Source organism: Myxocyprinus asiaticus, chromosome 8, assembly GCF_019703515.2.
Source record: "Myxocyprinus asiaticus isolate MX2 ecotype Aquarium Trade chromosome 8, UBuf_Myxa_2, whole genome shotgun sequence".
NCBI lineage: Eukaryota > Metazoa > Chordata > Actinopteri > Cypriniformes > Catostomidae > Myxocyprinus > Myxocyprinus asiaticus.
Window position 1 is genome coordinate 27,989,954 of NC_059351.1, and position 16,958 is coordinate 28,006,911.

General features: G+C 39.7%; 1 protein-coding gene across 1 annotated transcript in view; it reads right to left on the reverse strand.

The window, feature by feature from the left end:
• The window catches only part of LOC127444937 (E3 ubiquitin-protein ligase MARCHF4-like), a 51,341-nt gene extending 35,395 nt beyond the window's left edge, over positions 1-15,946 (reverse strand). Inside the window, exon 1 of the mRNA XM_051704606.1 lies at positions 14,949-15,946. Within this exon, the coding sequence (XP_051560566.1) occupies positions 14,949-15,413 (465 nt within the window). The 5' untranslated portion in view covers positions 15,414-15,946. The remainder of the gene's footprint in view (positions 1-14,948) is intronic.
• Between the last annotated feature and the right edge of the window lie 1,012 nt (positions 15,947-16,958).

Genomic DNA, 16,958 nt, shown 5'->3' on the forward strand with positions numbered 1-16,958 from the left:
GGTTGCAAAGTTATTTAGAAGTGCTTAGATATTCATCTGTCCCAGTTAGACAACTTGTGTATAAATGGAGAAGTAGCCATCCAGCCAAGATGACTCAAAGGGCACACTGCAGAATGCTCAATGAGGTAAAAAAGAACTCTAAAGTGACAGCTAAAGACTTGAATGTATAATTGAAACTATATTAACATCTCTGTTCATGAGTTCACTATGAGGAGAACATTAAACAGGCATGGTGTCCATGGCAAGACACCATGAAGGAAGTTGCTTCGTGCCTGAAGTTTGCCAAAGACCACTTTGACACTCCACAATGCTACACAGAATGTTTTGTGGACTGATGAAACTAAGGTTGAACTGTTTAAGAAGAACACGCAGCACAGCACATACCAACATAAAAACATCATCCCAGAATGGCTTCAAAAAAAGAAAGTCTACCTTTTGGAGTGGCCCAGTCAGAGCCCAGACCTTAACCCAACAGAGATGCTGTGGATTAACTTCAAGATCATTCACATCAGACATCCAAAGAATATGGCTCAGCTGAAGCAGTTCTGTAAGGAAGAACTGTCCAAACTTCCTTCTGAACTTCTGGAAATGCCTGGTTGAGGTTACTGCTGCCAAAGGAACATCGACCAGTTATTAAATCCAAAGGTTCACTTACTTTTTACACAGCACCGTGAATGTTTAAAGGGATGTGTTCAATAAATACATGAAAGATAATAATTGTTTGTGTGTTATTAGCATAAGCACCAACATCTTTTTCTATACTTGTGACTTTGATGAAGATGAGATCACATTTTATGACCAATTAATGCAGAAAACCAGCTAATTCCAAAGGGTTCACATACTTTTTCTTTCCTCTGTATTTGCGAATGGCTTTCTTTCTCCATTTGACATTCAAGTTTAAAAATGCCATTGGACGGTTGACTCTTGGGAGCAACCAGTTATAAGATATAACTGAAATATGCCCATCCCTACCTAATAGCAAGGTGGTCGATGGCTGATATCAACGTAACTTACAGAATTCTGGCTTTGAAGAGGGGAAGCCCAGCACCGCCACTAAATTGCGGTGCAGGAAACACTGGTACATAATATAATTTAACAACAGCAAATGATATGTACACAAAATTGCTGAAATTAAATTGATTTTACACAATATTTACTCAAAATTCACTAAAATATTTGATAACATTAAATATTTATTATCCATTGACAATGTTTACAAAAGATTTAGCAACTGACACAAAGGTCAAGTAAAACTTTTATTCATCGGCTAAGGAGATATCCGATAATCTGAAAAGAACTAAATATCAGCCAAGATATATCGGTCTATCACTAATTAAGATCAAACAAAATTCAAGATCAACATCAGAAACATTAACCCTCTGCAATAAAAAAAAAAAAAAATGTTTTTTTTTTTTGCACATCCCCACTTTGTCATGGCTCCACCTCTCACCACTCTCTCCGTCAGCTCTCGCTATCTCTGACACCTTGGCAATGTGTGAACATTTATACCCCAACTCCTCTAATATGTTTCTGTCTGTCCTGACATCCCAGGCACCCTGCTACTGCTGATACTGAATCTTTTCATTCATATACTTGTATTTTTTGAGGTTGTTTATTCTTCCATCAAATTATGATACAGGCCTGTAAATATTCTAGAGTGATATGTCACAAGCTCAGCAGTCACTATGAGGAGACAAGTTTCCCTAAACCACATAACAACCAAGTTGCTGGCATGCCATACAGAAGCACATAAATGACAGTAATGTTAGCATCATATCAGAGATGTTTCATTTTTATCCAAAGCACACTTAACAAGGGTACAGTGATGGTAATTCAATGATCTCCCCTTGTGTGGTCCGAATCTAACGTTGTCTGAGCTCTAACACTGCTGATGTGATGTTGAACTAATTTGTGTACACAGGGTCCAAAATAATACTAGCCAAGAGCCAAATGCAAGTAAAGATTGGGTTTGGCGTGTTAATAAAACGGAATAACTCGCCAGTTTGGTCTATTACTTTAAAAGGAACTGCAACATAATAAATTATTAAAGTTGAACTGTAGGGCTATAAGAATGACAGTCTGACCTTTACTGATGACTTGCGCAATTAAATTCACATAGTCACCAAAAAATAAAGAAAGAAAGAAGCATAAATGCTATTCCACCATCAAGTTGAATGGTTCAGCATGGTAACGGTTCCAGCAGAAGCTCACAGCTCAGTACAATTACAAACCATTTCCTTTACACGATTATAAAATGTTCAAATTTTAACTATTTTTGAAGTTTATCTAAAGTTTATTCTACAGATTTCCACGTGCCATCACTTGTAGAATATATCTTGTATTAGGGGCTGTTCATACACCCTATTGTGTCCAACTGCGCTGTTAATTAATTGTTTGTCGGTATAAATATTAGATCAATGGATGTCTTTGCCCATTGCACCATGCCTCACTGATTACTTCAGCTTTAGCTGCAACACACACTAATGTAGGCATCCATTGATCTATGAAATCTCAGAGAGACTGCTCTAGTTGTTCTTTCTGAAGTACAACTTGCTGTATTCCCACTTGATTTCAAACTGACACAGCTCTTTCCACACCCTCCAAACTGAGTTGACACATTCCTATCTGTCAAACACTCCATCTAAGCTTTCCCTAGTGTGTAGGCACCCTTAGCCACAAAAATGAAACCCAGAGGCAGAGACTAGCTTGCTCATGCTGTGAGTAACACAATGACCTGCCTTAAATGGATTTAATCCACTACTTAGTCGATTTCCGTAACGTAACGTAACACAGTCGGCCATTATTTTTTAAAGCTGTTCAGTGTCTTACTTTTCCCACAATGAAATGCGAATTTGACTGTTTTACTAAAGACAACTGTGAGCTTGATTTATGCAACAGGCTTTCTATGTCATCTTTAGCTAGTCAGACTAATTGTTAGATGAAGTCTTAAGTTAATGACTGTTTATGCATCCGGCCCCAGCAGTTACAGAAATACTCAAACCAGCCCGTCTGGCACCAACAATCATGCCACAGTCAAAATCACTGAGGTCAAATTTTTTCCCCATTCTGATGGTTGATGTGAACATTAACTGAAGCTCCTGACCCGTATCTGCATGATTTTATTCATTGCACTGCTGCCACACAATTGACTGATTAGATAATCGCATGAATAAATAGGTGTACAAGTGTACCTAATAAAGTGGTCGGTGAGTGTATAGATAGATATTTTCAGTCACTAATTTTTGGACAGCACAACAAGGACAAATAAAAATGTGTAGTACATTTTTATTTCCAAAACGAAGTTAAGATTTTATTCACAAATCAAATTAAAGTAATAGGGCTGTATATGTTCTCAAAACATATCAAACAAATAAAAAAACAAAACAAAGCATACTTACTGTATATTGGTCATCATCCATAACAAACAAATTCATTAAAAATACTTAGCAGTAATACCTCTCATATTCTTTAGAAGACTAAAATCCCAGATGCTTAAAAGTTGTTAGTACGCTATCCTATAATACTAATATTAAACACTGATTAAGAAAATGCAATCGTTATTACATTCTCTCACTCTTTATTTACACATAATGCTACATACTGTACACGCTGAATAAAATGTTTGCATTAAAAATATCTTGGCTCTGAACATTTTGCACATTTGCATTAAAACATCCACTATGTCACGAATATCCATTACGTAGTGGATAAATCCACTTAAGAAAACGGTTTATTCCAGGGTTTTAGTATAACCCCAATTCTGAAAAAGTTGGGACAGTATGAAAAATGCTAATAAAAACAAAAAGGAGTGATTTGTAAATTATATTCACCCTTTGCTATATTGAAAGCACCACAACTACACATAATATGATGTTTTACCTTGTGAATTTTATTTTATTTTTGTATTTTATTTTAATTTCTTTTGGAAAATCTACAGTCATTTAAAATCAGATGATTGCAACGCACTCCAATATAGTTGAAACAGGGGCAATTTAAGAATAATAACAATTTGATGAGTTGAAATAACAAGGCGATGTGAAACAGGAGATGTTAAACAGGTGAGGCAATTGTGTCATAGTACTGTATACTGTATAAGAAGCCTCCAAAAACAGCCTAGTCCTTCAAGAGCAAGGATCATTCAAGACTTGTCAATTTGCCAACAGATGTTTCTGCAAATAATCCAGTACTTTGAGAACAATGTTCTCCAAAGACAAATTGGAAGGAGTTTGGGCATTTCACCCTCTACAATGCACAATATAGTTAAAAGATTCAAGGAATCTGGTCAAATCTCGGTGCGTAATGGGCAAGACGAAAACCACTTCTGAATGTACGTGATCTCTGATCCCTCAGACGTCACTGTCTTAAAAAATGTCATTTATCTGTAATAGATTTCATGAACATGGACTTGGGATAACTTTAGTAAACCTTTGTTAGTCAACACCACTCTCCACTGCATCCAAAGATGCAAGTTAAGACTTTACTATGCAAAGCAGAAGCCCTACATCAACACTGTCCAGAAGCGCTGCTGACTTCTCTGGGCTCGGTCTCATCTTAGATGGAAAGTAAAACAGTGGAACTGTGTTTTTTGGTCCGAAGAATCCACATTTCAAAAGGTTTTTGAAAACACAGCCATCATGTTATCTGGGACAAAGAGGAAAATGACCATCCAAGCTGTTATTAGTGTCAGGTCCAAAAGCCAGTGTCTGTATGGGCCAGGGGTGTGTCAGTGCCCATGGCATGGGCAACTCGCACATCTATGGGAACACCATGAATGCAGACAGATTTGTAAAAATTTTGGAGAAACTTATACTGCCATCCAGCACCGTCTTTTCCAGGGACGTCCCTTCATTTTCCAGAAGGACAACTTCAAACCACATACTGTCCAGATTACAAGTGCATGGCTGTGTAAGCAGAGAGTGGGGGTGCTAGATTGGCCTGTCTGCAATTGTGCAGCTAAAGATTTACATATTGGATTAATGGGGGAAATTTCCACTTTCTAAACTTAACAAACTTGCCTTCAGTGCCCAAATGCTTAATAAGTATTATTAGAAGAAATGGTGATGTTTCACAGTGGTAAACACTCGAATGTCCCAACTTTTTTGGAGTATGTTGCAATCATCTGATTTGAAATTACTGTACATAAAAAAACAATAAACAATGAAATTCACAGGGTATCATATAATGTGTAGTTGTAGAGATTTCAATATAGCAAAGGGTTATTATAATTTACAAATCACTTTTTTGTTTTTAATAGCATTTTTCATACTGTCCCAACTTTTTCGGAATTGGGGTTGTAGAAAGCGGCATTCTGAAACGTCATGTAAACAAGAACACTGATTTCCTTAGGCCGTTTAAGGGATTAAGAGAAAGTGGTTTAACACACCTAGGTTTCTCTCGGAGAGCACAGCTTAATTTAGCCATTTAAACATATAAGCGGTGTTCTAATGGGTGTTTGAAGAGTGCGCATGCGTGGAACAGACAACAAACGTCATTGGATGGAGCCCAACGAAATGTCAAAAGTGGAAAGAATTCAACATTTCTGGGAGTACAGTGGGAAAATCACACACACTATAAACTATACCCATTTATACACACGAATGTAAAATATCGACTGTCCCCAATGTCCACATATACAGTTGTGCTCAAAAGTTAGCATACCCTTGGAGAATTGGTAATATATGTACCATTTTAAAGAAAACATGAGTGAGCAGGCAAAACACATTTCTTTTATTTCTTATGGATTCATATTCAACTGTAGGTTATAACAGAATGGCAAAATCATAAAACAAAACATGGCAACAAAGAAAAAAATGAAATTACCCCTGTTCAAAAGTCTGCATACCCTTAGTTCTTAACACTGTGTATTGCCCCCTTTAGCATCAATGACAGCGTGCAGTCTTTTGTAATAGTTGTCTATGAGGCCCAAAATTCTTGCAGGTGGTATAGCTGCCCATTCGTCTTGGCAAAATGCCTCCAGGTCATGCAAAGTCTTTGGTCATCATGCATGAACCGCATGTTTGAGATCTCCCCAGAGTGGCTTGATGATATTAAGGTCAGGAGACTGTGATGGCCACTCCAGAACCCTCACCTTTTTCTGCTGTAACCACTGGAGGGTCAACTTGGCCTTGTGCTTAGGGTTATTGTCTTGCTGGAAAGTCCAAGAGCATCCCATGCGCAGCTTTCGTGCAGAAGAATGCAAATTGTCTGCCAGTATTTTCTGATAACATGCTGCATTCATCTTGCCATTAATTTTCACAAGATTCCCCATGCCTTTAGAGCTCACACCCCCCCCAAACATCAGTGAGCCACCACCATGCTTCACTGTGGGGATGGTATTCTTTTCACTATAGGCCTTGTTGACCCCTCTCCAAACATAGCACTTATGGTTGTGACCATAAAGCTCTATTTTGGTTTCGTCACTCCAAATTACAGTGTGCCAGAAGCTGTGAGGCATGTCAAGGTGTTGTCGGGCATATTGTAACCGGGCTTTTTTGTGGCATTGGTGCAGTAAAGGCTTCTTTCTGGCAACTCGACCATGCAGCACATTTTTGTTCAAGTATTGTCGTATTGTGCTCCTTGAAACAACCACACCGTCTTTTTCCAGAGCAGCCTGTATTTCTCCTGAAGTTACCTGTGGGTTTTTCTTTGTATCCCGAACAATTCTTCTGGCAGTTGTGGCTGAAATCTTTCTTGGTCTACCTGACCTTGGCGTGGTATCAAGAGATCCCCGAATTTTCCACTTCTTAATAAGTGATTGAACAGTACTGACTGGCATTTTCAAGGCTTTGGATATCTTTTTACATCCTTTTCCATCTTTATAAATATTTTGACAGTTCTTTTCTGCTCCCCATGGCTCAGTATCTAGCCTGCTCAGTGCATCCTCGTGAGAGCTAACAAACTCATTGACTATTTATTCACAGACACTAAAAGTAATTTTAAAAGCCACAGGTGTGGGAAATTAACCTTTAATTGCCATTTAAACCTGTGAGTGTCACCTTGTGTGTCTGTAACAAGGCCAAACATTCAAGGGTATGTAAACTTTTGATCAGGGCCATTTGGGTGATTTCTGTTATCATTATGATTTAAAAAGGAGCTAAACAACTATGTGATAATAAATGGCTTCATATGATCACTATCCTTAAATAAAAGCATGATCAGTCATATTTTCAAAATCAATGCCAAAATTTCACAATTTCTGTCAGGGTATGCAAACTTTTTAGCACAACTGTATGCGCTGGTACACTGGGGGAATCCCAGAGTTTATGTAAGAGGGAAAACCCCACGTCTGAGTCGCAATTCACCTGCAGGTTGCGATAGTAAGTTAAGGAAACAAACACAGCAACAACTCTGGAATATCTGGAAATAAAGCAAATCAACAGAGAGTAAAATAGTGAAGTCTTACTCGGATGCCCTGTGTGTTATTTACACAGTGTCGCGGGGCTGTGGAGAAAGCTGCTTCCTGACGGAGCCACATATATACAGGAGTAAAGAGTATGCAGCTTATACAGTGCATGTAAACCGGAATGCTGTTTTCTCTGTTTTCTCGCAATAACCCACTTTCTCGCAGTAAGCCACTTTCTGGTGTCCGTGTAAATGTAGTCAGTCACTCGAATGATGTAGCAGTGATCAAATATCCATACAGAACTGCTTTCAAAACTCAGTGCAGATAATTCCCCATGCATAGTCTCACTGATTTCATTTGACATGTATTATTATGAGTGTAATCTGGATGGGGGCATTCTAGAATTAAATGTAGATCCATTTGTCAAGTAAATTCAGATACACTTGATTTTCTCCATGCTAATTATTCATAATTACTGATGGTTTGGAGTTGTAATGATATGTTGTGCAGCAGGGAAGTGAGATGGAAGAGATGAGGCAAGAACAGGCCGCCAGAGTGTCAGAAGAGGCCACTTTAAACTGGAACTATCAATACAATCTGAATGAGGGATCCTTTATACATAACCCCTAACAGCCCTTGGCGGTGAATGCAGCCTCATTTTATTGCACTGGACATTAGGTCAGCATTACATGGCAGCAGATTCAAGGGAGCAGAAAGGAATGAGCCCTCAGTAAGCAATGAGCCCACATTCTATAATGACAGAGATGCACTACAGTACACACAAGTTTGTGAATTAGAGAGGCATGAAGGGGACAGAAAAAAATTAGAGAAACAGGTCAGTAGTTCCTGTCAATAGCCTACTTGAAGGGTGGTGAGAAAATGTTTGAGACAGTGAGAGAGAGACTTTTTCTTGTTTTTTGCATTGCCCTGTGTGTACGGTGCTTCCTTACAATATATTTCCATACAAATTTTCCTTTCAGCTCCAGGTCACACCTACCGATGATGTGGACCAGTGGCAGTAAGGTGTTTAGCAGCCATCAGCTGGTAAGAAGTTTTCCTAAAAGTACTCCCCGGCAAGCTGTTACAATCCACCAAATGAACTCAAAAACAGGTTCTTCTTAGACAGATTTTGTTCTAAATTATATCACACCTGTTCATTCTTCGATTTTGTAGGAAGTATGCAAGGGCCTTCAGACTTTATAAGGAAGAAATTTAGAAATTTGAGACATGCTGAAAATTTCATTAGACTCGTTTTCACTATTCTTGTATAATAACATCAGTTTCACTACATATAAGGTAAACAGATTCACATTGCAATGTAACAGATACACATCATAATCCCGTTGTATCTGTTTTTGTCCACTTTGTGATAGGATCTTAGCCCACTTTTCATCATTATGTTTTGGAACCCAATAATATTATTATAATAAATAATAGTGAAAATATTTTATATATTATTATCATTATTATTAATAATATCGTTATAAAACAGTAGCATATTCATGTACTAAATTTATGTATGTACTAATTTACAATTTACATGCTGCATAGCTATGCTGTCCGGTTAAACCCTCAAGCCTTTATTTTGGCAGAAGCTTTTATTTTGGTGGAACACGGAAGGAAGACGTTTGCAGTACAGTTGATAATGCCTTTTAATGCAGAGAAATGGGCTAATCCACTCTTCTGTCCACAAAAACCCTTTGTTATGGGGCTACTTTAGATGTGGATTTTAACTTTTAGGGGCCCAGTGTATTTGAAACTATGAATATTAATTTGAATTCAAATAGCATTATTCTAGGTGGTCCTGTGCCAGCCGAGCAACTGTCATAGAGATGATTGGAAATGCTAACAGATTGCTTTCTCCAGGTATAATAGGCCTCCATGAAGTGTTTGTGAAACCATTTGATAATATTCATTATTTTTGCAAATCTGTTTGGTGCAGCTAGTGGTGCAGAAATTGCACACTTCACATTTCCCTAACAACAAATACAGCAGTCAACTATTTTCCACTGTACATATCGGAAGCTTCACAAGTAGAACTTAATGTGAACTGGATTTATATTTTAATAATGCTACACTAAGGGTCTGTTCCAAAACTTAGTGAGCTTCGGAGGCAGCACTTTAGGGCATCATAGGCGTGCTCCCGACACTAAAGGTGAAATGATGTCCACATAAGTCGCTCCTGATATTAGGGTGTGAACAAGAGTTATGCTACTTGAAGCACCTCCAGGATCTCTCTCTCCCTCCCTCCTTTTCTTGTTTTCACACTGGTTAAAACAAGACCTAAGAAGTCCAGGGCATTTTTCCTCTGTGGCTGAGAGAGAGCAAGAGGACAGGTGTGAAAAACAAAACCATTATTTCTTTTCTCAAGCATGTAATTATTCTTGCATGCTCTGTGTACACAAGAGAAAGAATAGGGAGCCCCCCTTACTCTCCCTGTTGGATTTAGGAGAACAGGTACATCAGGAGACCTTCCTTATCTACTGCTTGGGTGTTTGAAAGGGAGAGAGATTGATCTTGAGAAAGAGAAAGTGAGAGTGAGGCTAAATAGGTAAACCAAAAGCAAACCAAATTCACTTGCTTAAATGACTGGCGTCCTGTTGCTCTGACTCCCATCATCAGCAAATGCTTTGAGAGACTAATCAGAGATTACATCTGCTCTGTGCTGCCTCCCTCACTGGACCCACTGCAGTTTGCTTATCGCAACAACTGGTCCACTGATGATGCCATTACATCTACACTACACACTGCTCTCTCCCACCTGGAAAAAAGGAACACTTATGTGAGAATGCTGGTTGTAGACTACAGCTCAGCATTCAACACCATAGTGCCCTCCAAACTTGATGTGAAACTCTGGGCTCTGGGCTTAAACAGCTTGCTGTGCAGCTGGATCCTGGACTTCCTGTCAAGCAGACACCAGGTGGATAGAATGGGCAGTAACATCTCCTCAACACTGACCCTCAACACTGAAGCCCCACAGGGCTGTGTTCTCAGCCCACTCCTGTATTCCCTGTACACACATGACTGTGTGGCAACACATAGCTCCAATGCCATCATTAAGTTTGCTGATGATATGACGGTAGTAGGTCTGATCACTGACAATGATGAAACAGCCTACAGAGAGGAGATGCACACTCTGACACGCTGGTGTCAGGAGCACAACCTCTCCCTCAACTTCAGCAAGACAAAGCAGCTTGTAGTGGACTTCAGGAGAAGAGAAAGAGAACACAGTCCCATCACCATCAATGGAGCACCAGTGGAGAGAGTCAGCAGCTTCAAGTTCCTCAGTGTCCACATCACTGAGGAACTCACATGGTCTGTCCACACTGAGGCCATTGTGAAGAAGGCTCATCTGTGCCTCTTCTTTCTGAGACGGCTGAGGAAGTTTGGAATGAACTGCCACATCCTCACACAGTTCTACACCAGCACTGTAGAGAGCATCCTGACTGGCTGCATCTCCACTTGGTACGGCAATAGCACCGCCAACAACCACAAAGCCCTGCAAAGGGTGGTGCAAACTGCCAAACACAACATCGGAGGTGAGCTTTCCTCCCTCCAGGACATATACCGTATATTCTCTCTTGACAACACACTGGCAACTGACTATCAACCGACAGCCTGAATGTCAATACAGTACAATACAACCTACTGTACATTTTATATATACTATATATACTATTTTTATTGTATAATGTGTATTCTATATTGTGTGTATTGTATACTGTACATTGTATGTTATTATTTGTATATTGTGTTGTGTGTAATTATGTGTATATTAGATTTTAAATTGTGTTGTGTAAATCTGATGTTTATTGTAAATTGTTATATGTCTCATCACTGTCATGACTGCTATGTTGCTTGGAACTGCACCCAAGAATTTCACATACTATTGCACTTGTGTATATGGTTGTGTGACAATAAAAGTGATTTGATTTGATTTTAAATAAATGAGTGAGGCAGCATGAGCAAGTCAAAAAGTATACAGTAGAGAGAGAAGAGTGAGAAAGAAAGGGTGTATGTGTCTGGACTGGAGACGTACACATAGCTCAGTCAGAGCAGAGAGAATCTCCTCAGTCCCATCTGCTGTCTACACAGCTATCATTACACACATCAACCCTTAGCCACACTACACCACCACAGCCCACATAAATGGAAAGAGGAAAGGGAAAGAGACATGGAGAGAGTGAAAAGAGAGACAGGAAACAACAGAGAGAGAATGAGAGAAAGTGGGGGAGAGGAGGAGAAAATAAAATAATTTCACATGCATTTACAGGTTCAGTGACAGTGCTAAATCAGCCTGTGAAAAAGAAAGAGACTCTTTAATTCTGAATGTGTAAAACTGTCACAACAGATCGAACAGAACACACCGTTAAAAGGAGGGCAAGTAGCCAACCAGACAATAATAATACCATTCTGCTACTACGAAGGTGTCCAGATGGCAGTTGTAAAATGGGCGATGTGGTGCTATTCTTTTTAATGGTCCTCAATCTTTGATCAATGCTTTGAGTCCAAACCCTTGACCTTTTAGTAATGTGTTGCTTACAGTTAGAACAGATCGCATCAGCTATGGATAAATGCCACTGCCATAAAACCATTGGGGCAGAGTAGCACTTTATGGGGACAAATCACTTCAAGAATAGGAGCAATCACTCACATACATACAGAATTTCACATGCAGTACCAAAACGTACAGTATTTGGACACATGTGACAGATAAACGTTTCTCGACCTTTTATCAGATCAAACTTTCTAACACTTTTTCTAGCCATTCAACCAACTGGTCCCAAGGCCATTTTAGTATATGAAGCCAGTTTACCTCAAGTTCACAAAGGTGTCCTAACAGAGAAACCAAAAATGAAAATTCTCATATCATTTACTAATACTATTTTATAGTATTATAAAACTCTAAAGTAGTAGTGCAGCCAGCTTTCACAATGTCTCGCACCCTTAGAGGACAGGGCGGGAATTTGTTTCCTGAAATAGTTTTGCATGCCATTGCAATAAGTTTTGAATGGTGAATTTCTTGCGAGAGAATGCAAACTATTGTGAGGGCATGCAAAATGTCTCCGGTTACACATGTGAAAGAAATAATAATAGTTAGGTATATTAGAACATTATTATTTATGTGCAAAATACTTTAAGCTAGAAAATGCAGTTTTGGAGCAGCCCTGTGTTGTGCTTATGAGTTGAAATGGATGACCAGTTTGTTTTTCAGGCAGAAGACAATATCTCTTTGTTCATACTGCTAAGGGTCTGATCGTGTGACAACTTGTTTGTTCAAGGATATACAATACATCCCTAGCAAACATTTTGCTGAGTTCTTATCACATGAGAAATCTGCTGAGGTCAAATCACATACAACTTGTTAACAACCTATATAAGCCTGCCATGTATGTGTGTTCGGGAGAAGCCACAGGAGCTTCTCTTCCAGGCCAGTTGATATGATTAAAGCGCTGAGGAAAAGACTGCACTGTGTCCTGTAATGTGTTTGGAACACTCTCACTCATGTGAATTCCAGGTGGAGAATTTCTATGACACACATGTAACCTAAGTTCCCTGAGATGAAGGAAACAAGACATTGCTGTAAGCACTATGGGGAGTGTCCTTATCACGACCTTGTTGAAACCTTTATACAATCACGCCAATCTTCTGATTGGCAATGGTGTCTGAGCCCCGCCCCTTAATGCACGCAGTAGGCCTAAATAAGTGCTCAGTCACCATTTCTTCAGAATTTTCTGACTGAGGGACAAGAGTGAGTCACTCATATTATAAAACTATGAAGTAGAATTGCAGCCAGCTTTCATAATGTCTCGTTCCCTTCATCTCAGGGAACCGAGGTTACATGTGTAACCAGAGACATTCCCTTTCAATTCAGTTCACTCGACATTGCTATTAGCATTAAGGGGAATGATATCCCATCATGCCGCTCTACATGACATTAAATAGATATATTCATAAGGAGTCACAGGCCACAGCAAACAGCTCTTTAGTTAATATTGTATATATATATATATATATATATATATATATATATATATATATATATATATATATATATAAAGGATACAGTAACTCTGGCCGGAGCTCTGTGGGAAGCAGGTAGGAGTTCCGTTGAAATGCAGCATTGATCAACAATGAGCGTTGCGATGAACTGAAGCGAAGAATCCATTCACCGAGAGCATTTTTGACCGTAATGTGGAGAACTCTTCACTGCAACACACAAGGGAGCGGAAAGCCTCTCGGTGCAGGTGCTGAGCACAGGTGACGAGTCGTCCTGTTTGTGTCTTGCTGAGAAGTTTCGTCCGCTGTAAGTGTATATCGACGACGAAGCAGAAAGGGTTCCAAGATGAAGACGAAGTTCGCAGACTTGAAGGAAGAAAATTCGGAAAGTGCCCGCTTAAATAGGCCTACTGCGTGCCTACAGGGCCGGGGCTCAGACACCATTGTCAATCATAAGATTGGCGTGATTGTACAAGGGTTTCAACAAGGTCGTGTGAAGGACAATGCCCATAGTGCTTACAGCAATGTCAAGTGAACTGAATCAAAAAGAAACTTAATGCAAAGGCACGCAAAACTATTTCAGAAAAAAAATTCCCACCCTGTCCTCTAGAGGGCTCCGTACCCTAATGCACTCCCAGCTGCATATGACTTTCTTTCTTCTGCTGAACAAAAAACAAAGCTTTTTATACAAATATCTCAGCTCTGTTGGTCCATACAATGCAAGTGAATGGTGACCGGAATTTTGAAGCTCTAAACAGAACATAAAGGCTGCATAAAAGTAATCCATATGACTCCACTGGTTTAATCCATGGATGTCAAATGATAGGTGTTGGTGAGAAATAGGTCAATATTTAAGTGTTTTTTTTTTACTATCAATTCTCCTCCCTGCCCAAATGGTGATATGCACGAATATGAATCAACAAAAACAAGTATGTGAAAGTGGAGATTTGTAGTGAAAAAAGGACTTTAATATTTATATGTTTCTCACCCACACCTATCATAGTGCTTCTGAAGACATGGATTTAACCACTGACATTGTATGGATTACTTTTATACTGCCTTTATATGCTTTTTGGACCTTCAAAGTTCTGGAGACCATACACTTGCATTGAATGGACCTACAGAGTTGAGATATTCTTCTAAATATATTTCTTGGTGTTCTGCTGAAGAAAGAAAGTCATACACATCTGGGACAGCATGTGGGTGAGTAAATGATGTGAGAATTTTCATTATTGGGTGAACTAACCCTTTAACTATATTTTGACTTAATTTTGAATGGAACATCTGTTGTTTTATCATTTGAAGCCTAATTCAATTTTTGTTAAATGATTTGCTTAAAAAAGTGTGCTTACACTATATTTTCTTTAAAATAAATGCCACTTGGTTTTATATTTTAAAATCTAATGTAATGACATTCATACATTTTAAGCATGGCTTAAGCGTCCAAATACTTTTTGGGGCCACTGTATGTATATATTATTGTACTACTAAGCAATTTTCAGATGTTATGTAATATGGAGAAAATTTCTGTCACAAACCATCGACATACACACAGCCTTGAACGCAGTATAAAGAAACAAACATAAGCAGCATGTGGGCTTCCTACCTGCTCTGGGCCCTGAAAACAGATCCGACACAACGGGGTTCTGACTCCACTGTCCGTGCTGCTGTTCAGAGATAACCTCTCGTCAAGCTTCTCTTTAGAACAATCCTCCGATGAGCTGCAGCAGTCCAGCGTCCTCGGCGGATCCACTGCGTTATGAGTCCAGTCTTCGTTCTCTCTTGTATCCTCAGCCTCACCTGTTGGCGTCCAGCCCGCCGGCTGATAATGTCCGTTGGCTAAAGAGTTGCTCTCCGTGGCGCTGCTCGTCGCATTGTCCTCCGCGTTTAGTTCGTTCATGGGTGTTAAGGCAGATGGCGACGCCGATGGTGCCGGTGGCCTGAGTAGGAAAACCTTCAGGTCACTCAACAAGACGCAACAGCGGACTTTCTGCTTGCCCTGCCGGCGCAGCATCGGTCTGCGACTCAACAATCCCCAACACCATACAATGACACCGATAGCCAACAACATGTGCCCGTCTTATGAATAATGGAAAGGCGGTTTATGTTTTAAAACGTCCTTTAATGTTAAGGCTATCTGTTACTGGACTCCAGCAGGTCACATAACAGAGCGTGTAAGGATAAAACTTACTGTTTGGTTTCCAAAGAGGAAAAATAAAAAACTGTATCGCTGGTTCGGTTTCTTGATCGTTAACTCTTTCTACTTACCCTCACTGTAAGTGACCGCTTGGCTCATTCTAAGTGTTTATTTTCAGTAGTTCAACGTTCTGAGCGCAACGCCAGTGACTTCAGATGCACCAATGAGCGAGCCTCGAACGCTAGTGTTTCCATTGAAAAGGTAAGGGGCCGTTCAGACCGATCGCGTTTATGAGCTAAATAGAACAGAACACATGTGTCTCGAGACGCGTTTTTAAAAATGTAAGTTCATTTTAATTTGACACTGCGTCTAAAAACGACGTAACTGTCGAAGCAGTCCATCTAGCGCATGTTTATATAGAGAAACAAATTAAAAACAGCGCAGACGGACGCAAAAACGCGTTCGATGTGAACGGTCCCTAATGATGCACACGCTGAAACAATGCCGCATGTAATAGTACCTGTCAGGTATATTGGAGCTGTTTTAACTTCTGACAAAGGGCGTTCACAGCAGCTGGACCAGCATATCTAGCCTATAAACAACAACAAGCTTACCTGACCCTATCATCACAGTTGCGCATATCAAGCATGTTCAAGTAAACCAGCTGGTTTAGAACACAAACAAATCGATATGAATGAAAATGTTGGGGATTCCCGTGAACAGTCTCTGACAAAAAGCTTTTACCATGAGGTTACTCTTGCCAATGGCATAGATTCATCAAAGCAGGAAAACAGAAATACGGGCTATAGGTTAGCAGAGCCAAATAAATGACTGCCTTGGGTTGTCTAAAAATGAAACCACTGGAAGTCTAGGATATGCCAGGAGTGAAATGCAAAAACACAGAGGAAAAGCCATGAAATGTCAATTTCTGTTCGTCAATTCACATTCTCCTTGATAATTAGCAATCTTCCAAAAGCGATACGAATACACCTGACTACCATGTAATTGGGTTCATGTAAAAGCAAAGTGTCTCGCGTGAAACGGTATTAGCCAAATTCCTGCCAATTAGCCAACAATTGTCCTTGGCGATCATCTCATGTTATCATCAGCAGGTATAGGTCCTGATCGCTTACAAATGCATCCCGCACTATCAACCAAGTCCCCTCCGGAAAGATATAAGGTGCCAACGTCTTGTTAGTAAAGGCAGTCTATCTCCTCAAACACCCAACCATTGTGGAAGAAATCCCAAGGCAATTTGGATCACTGTCCCGTGTAATGTCAGACATGTCTCGCGAAAATCTGTCCAGATCAGAACCAGTTGACGGAGAGGAAATGTTTTTGCCATCCACAGCCCGTCGTTTTGTCACAGCATCCTTTTTGCGTACTGTAACTAACGCTCTATTGCCTTCCCTCTTAGCCAGATTGATGCCAAAAAATATTAAAGTGTCTCCTTAGTGGTAATCCAAAGCGATGCGGATC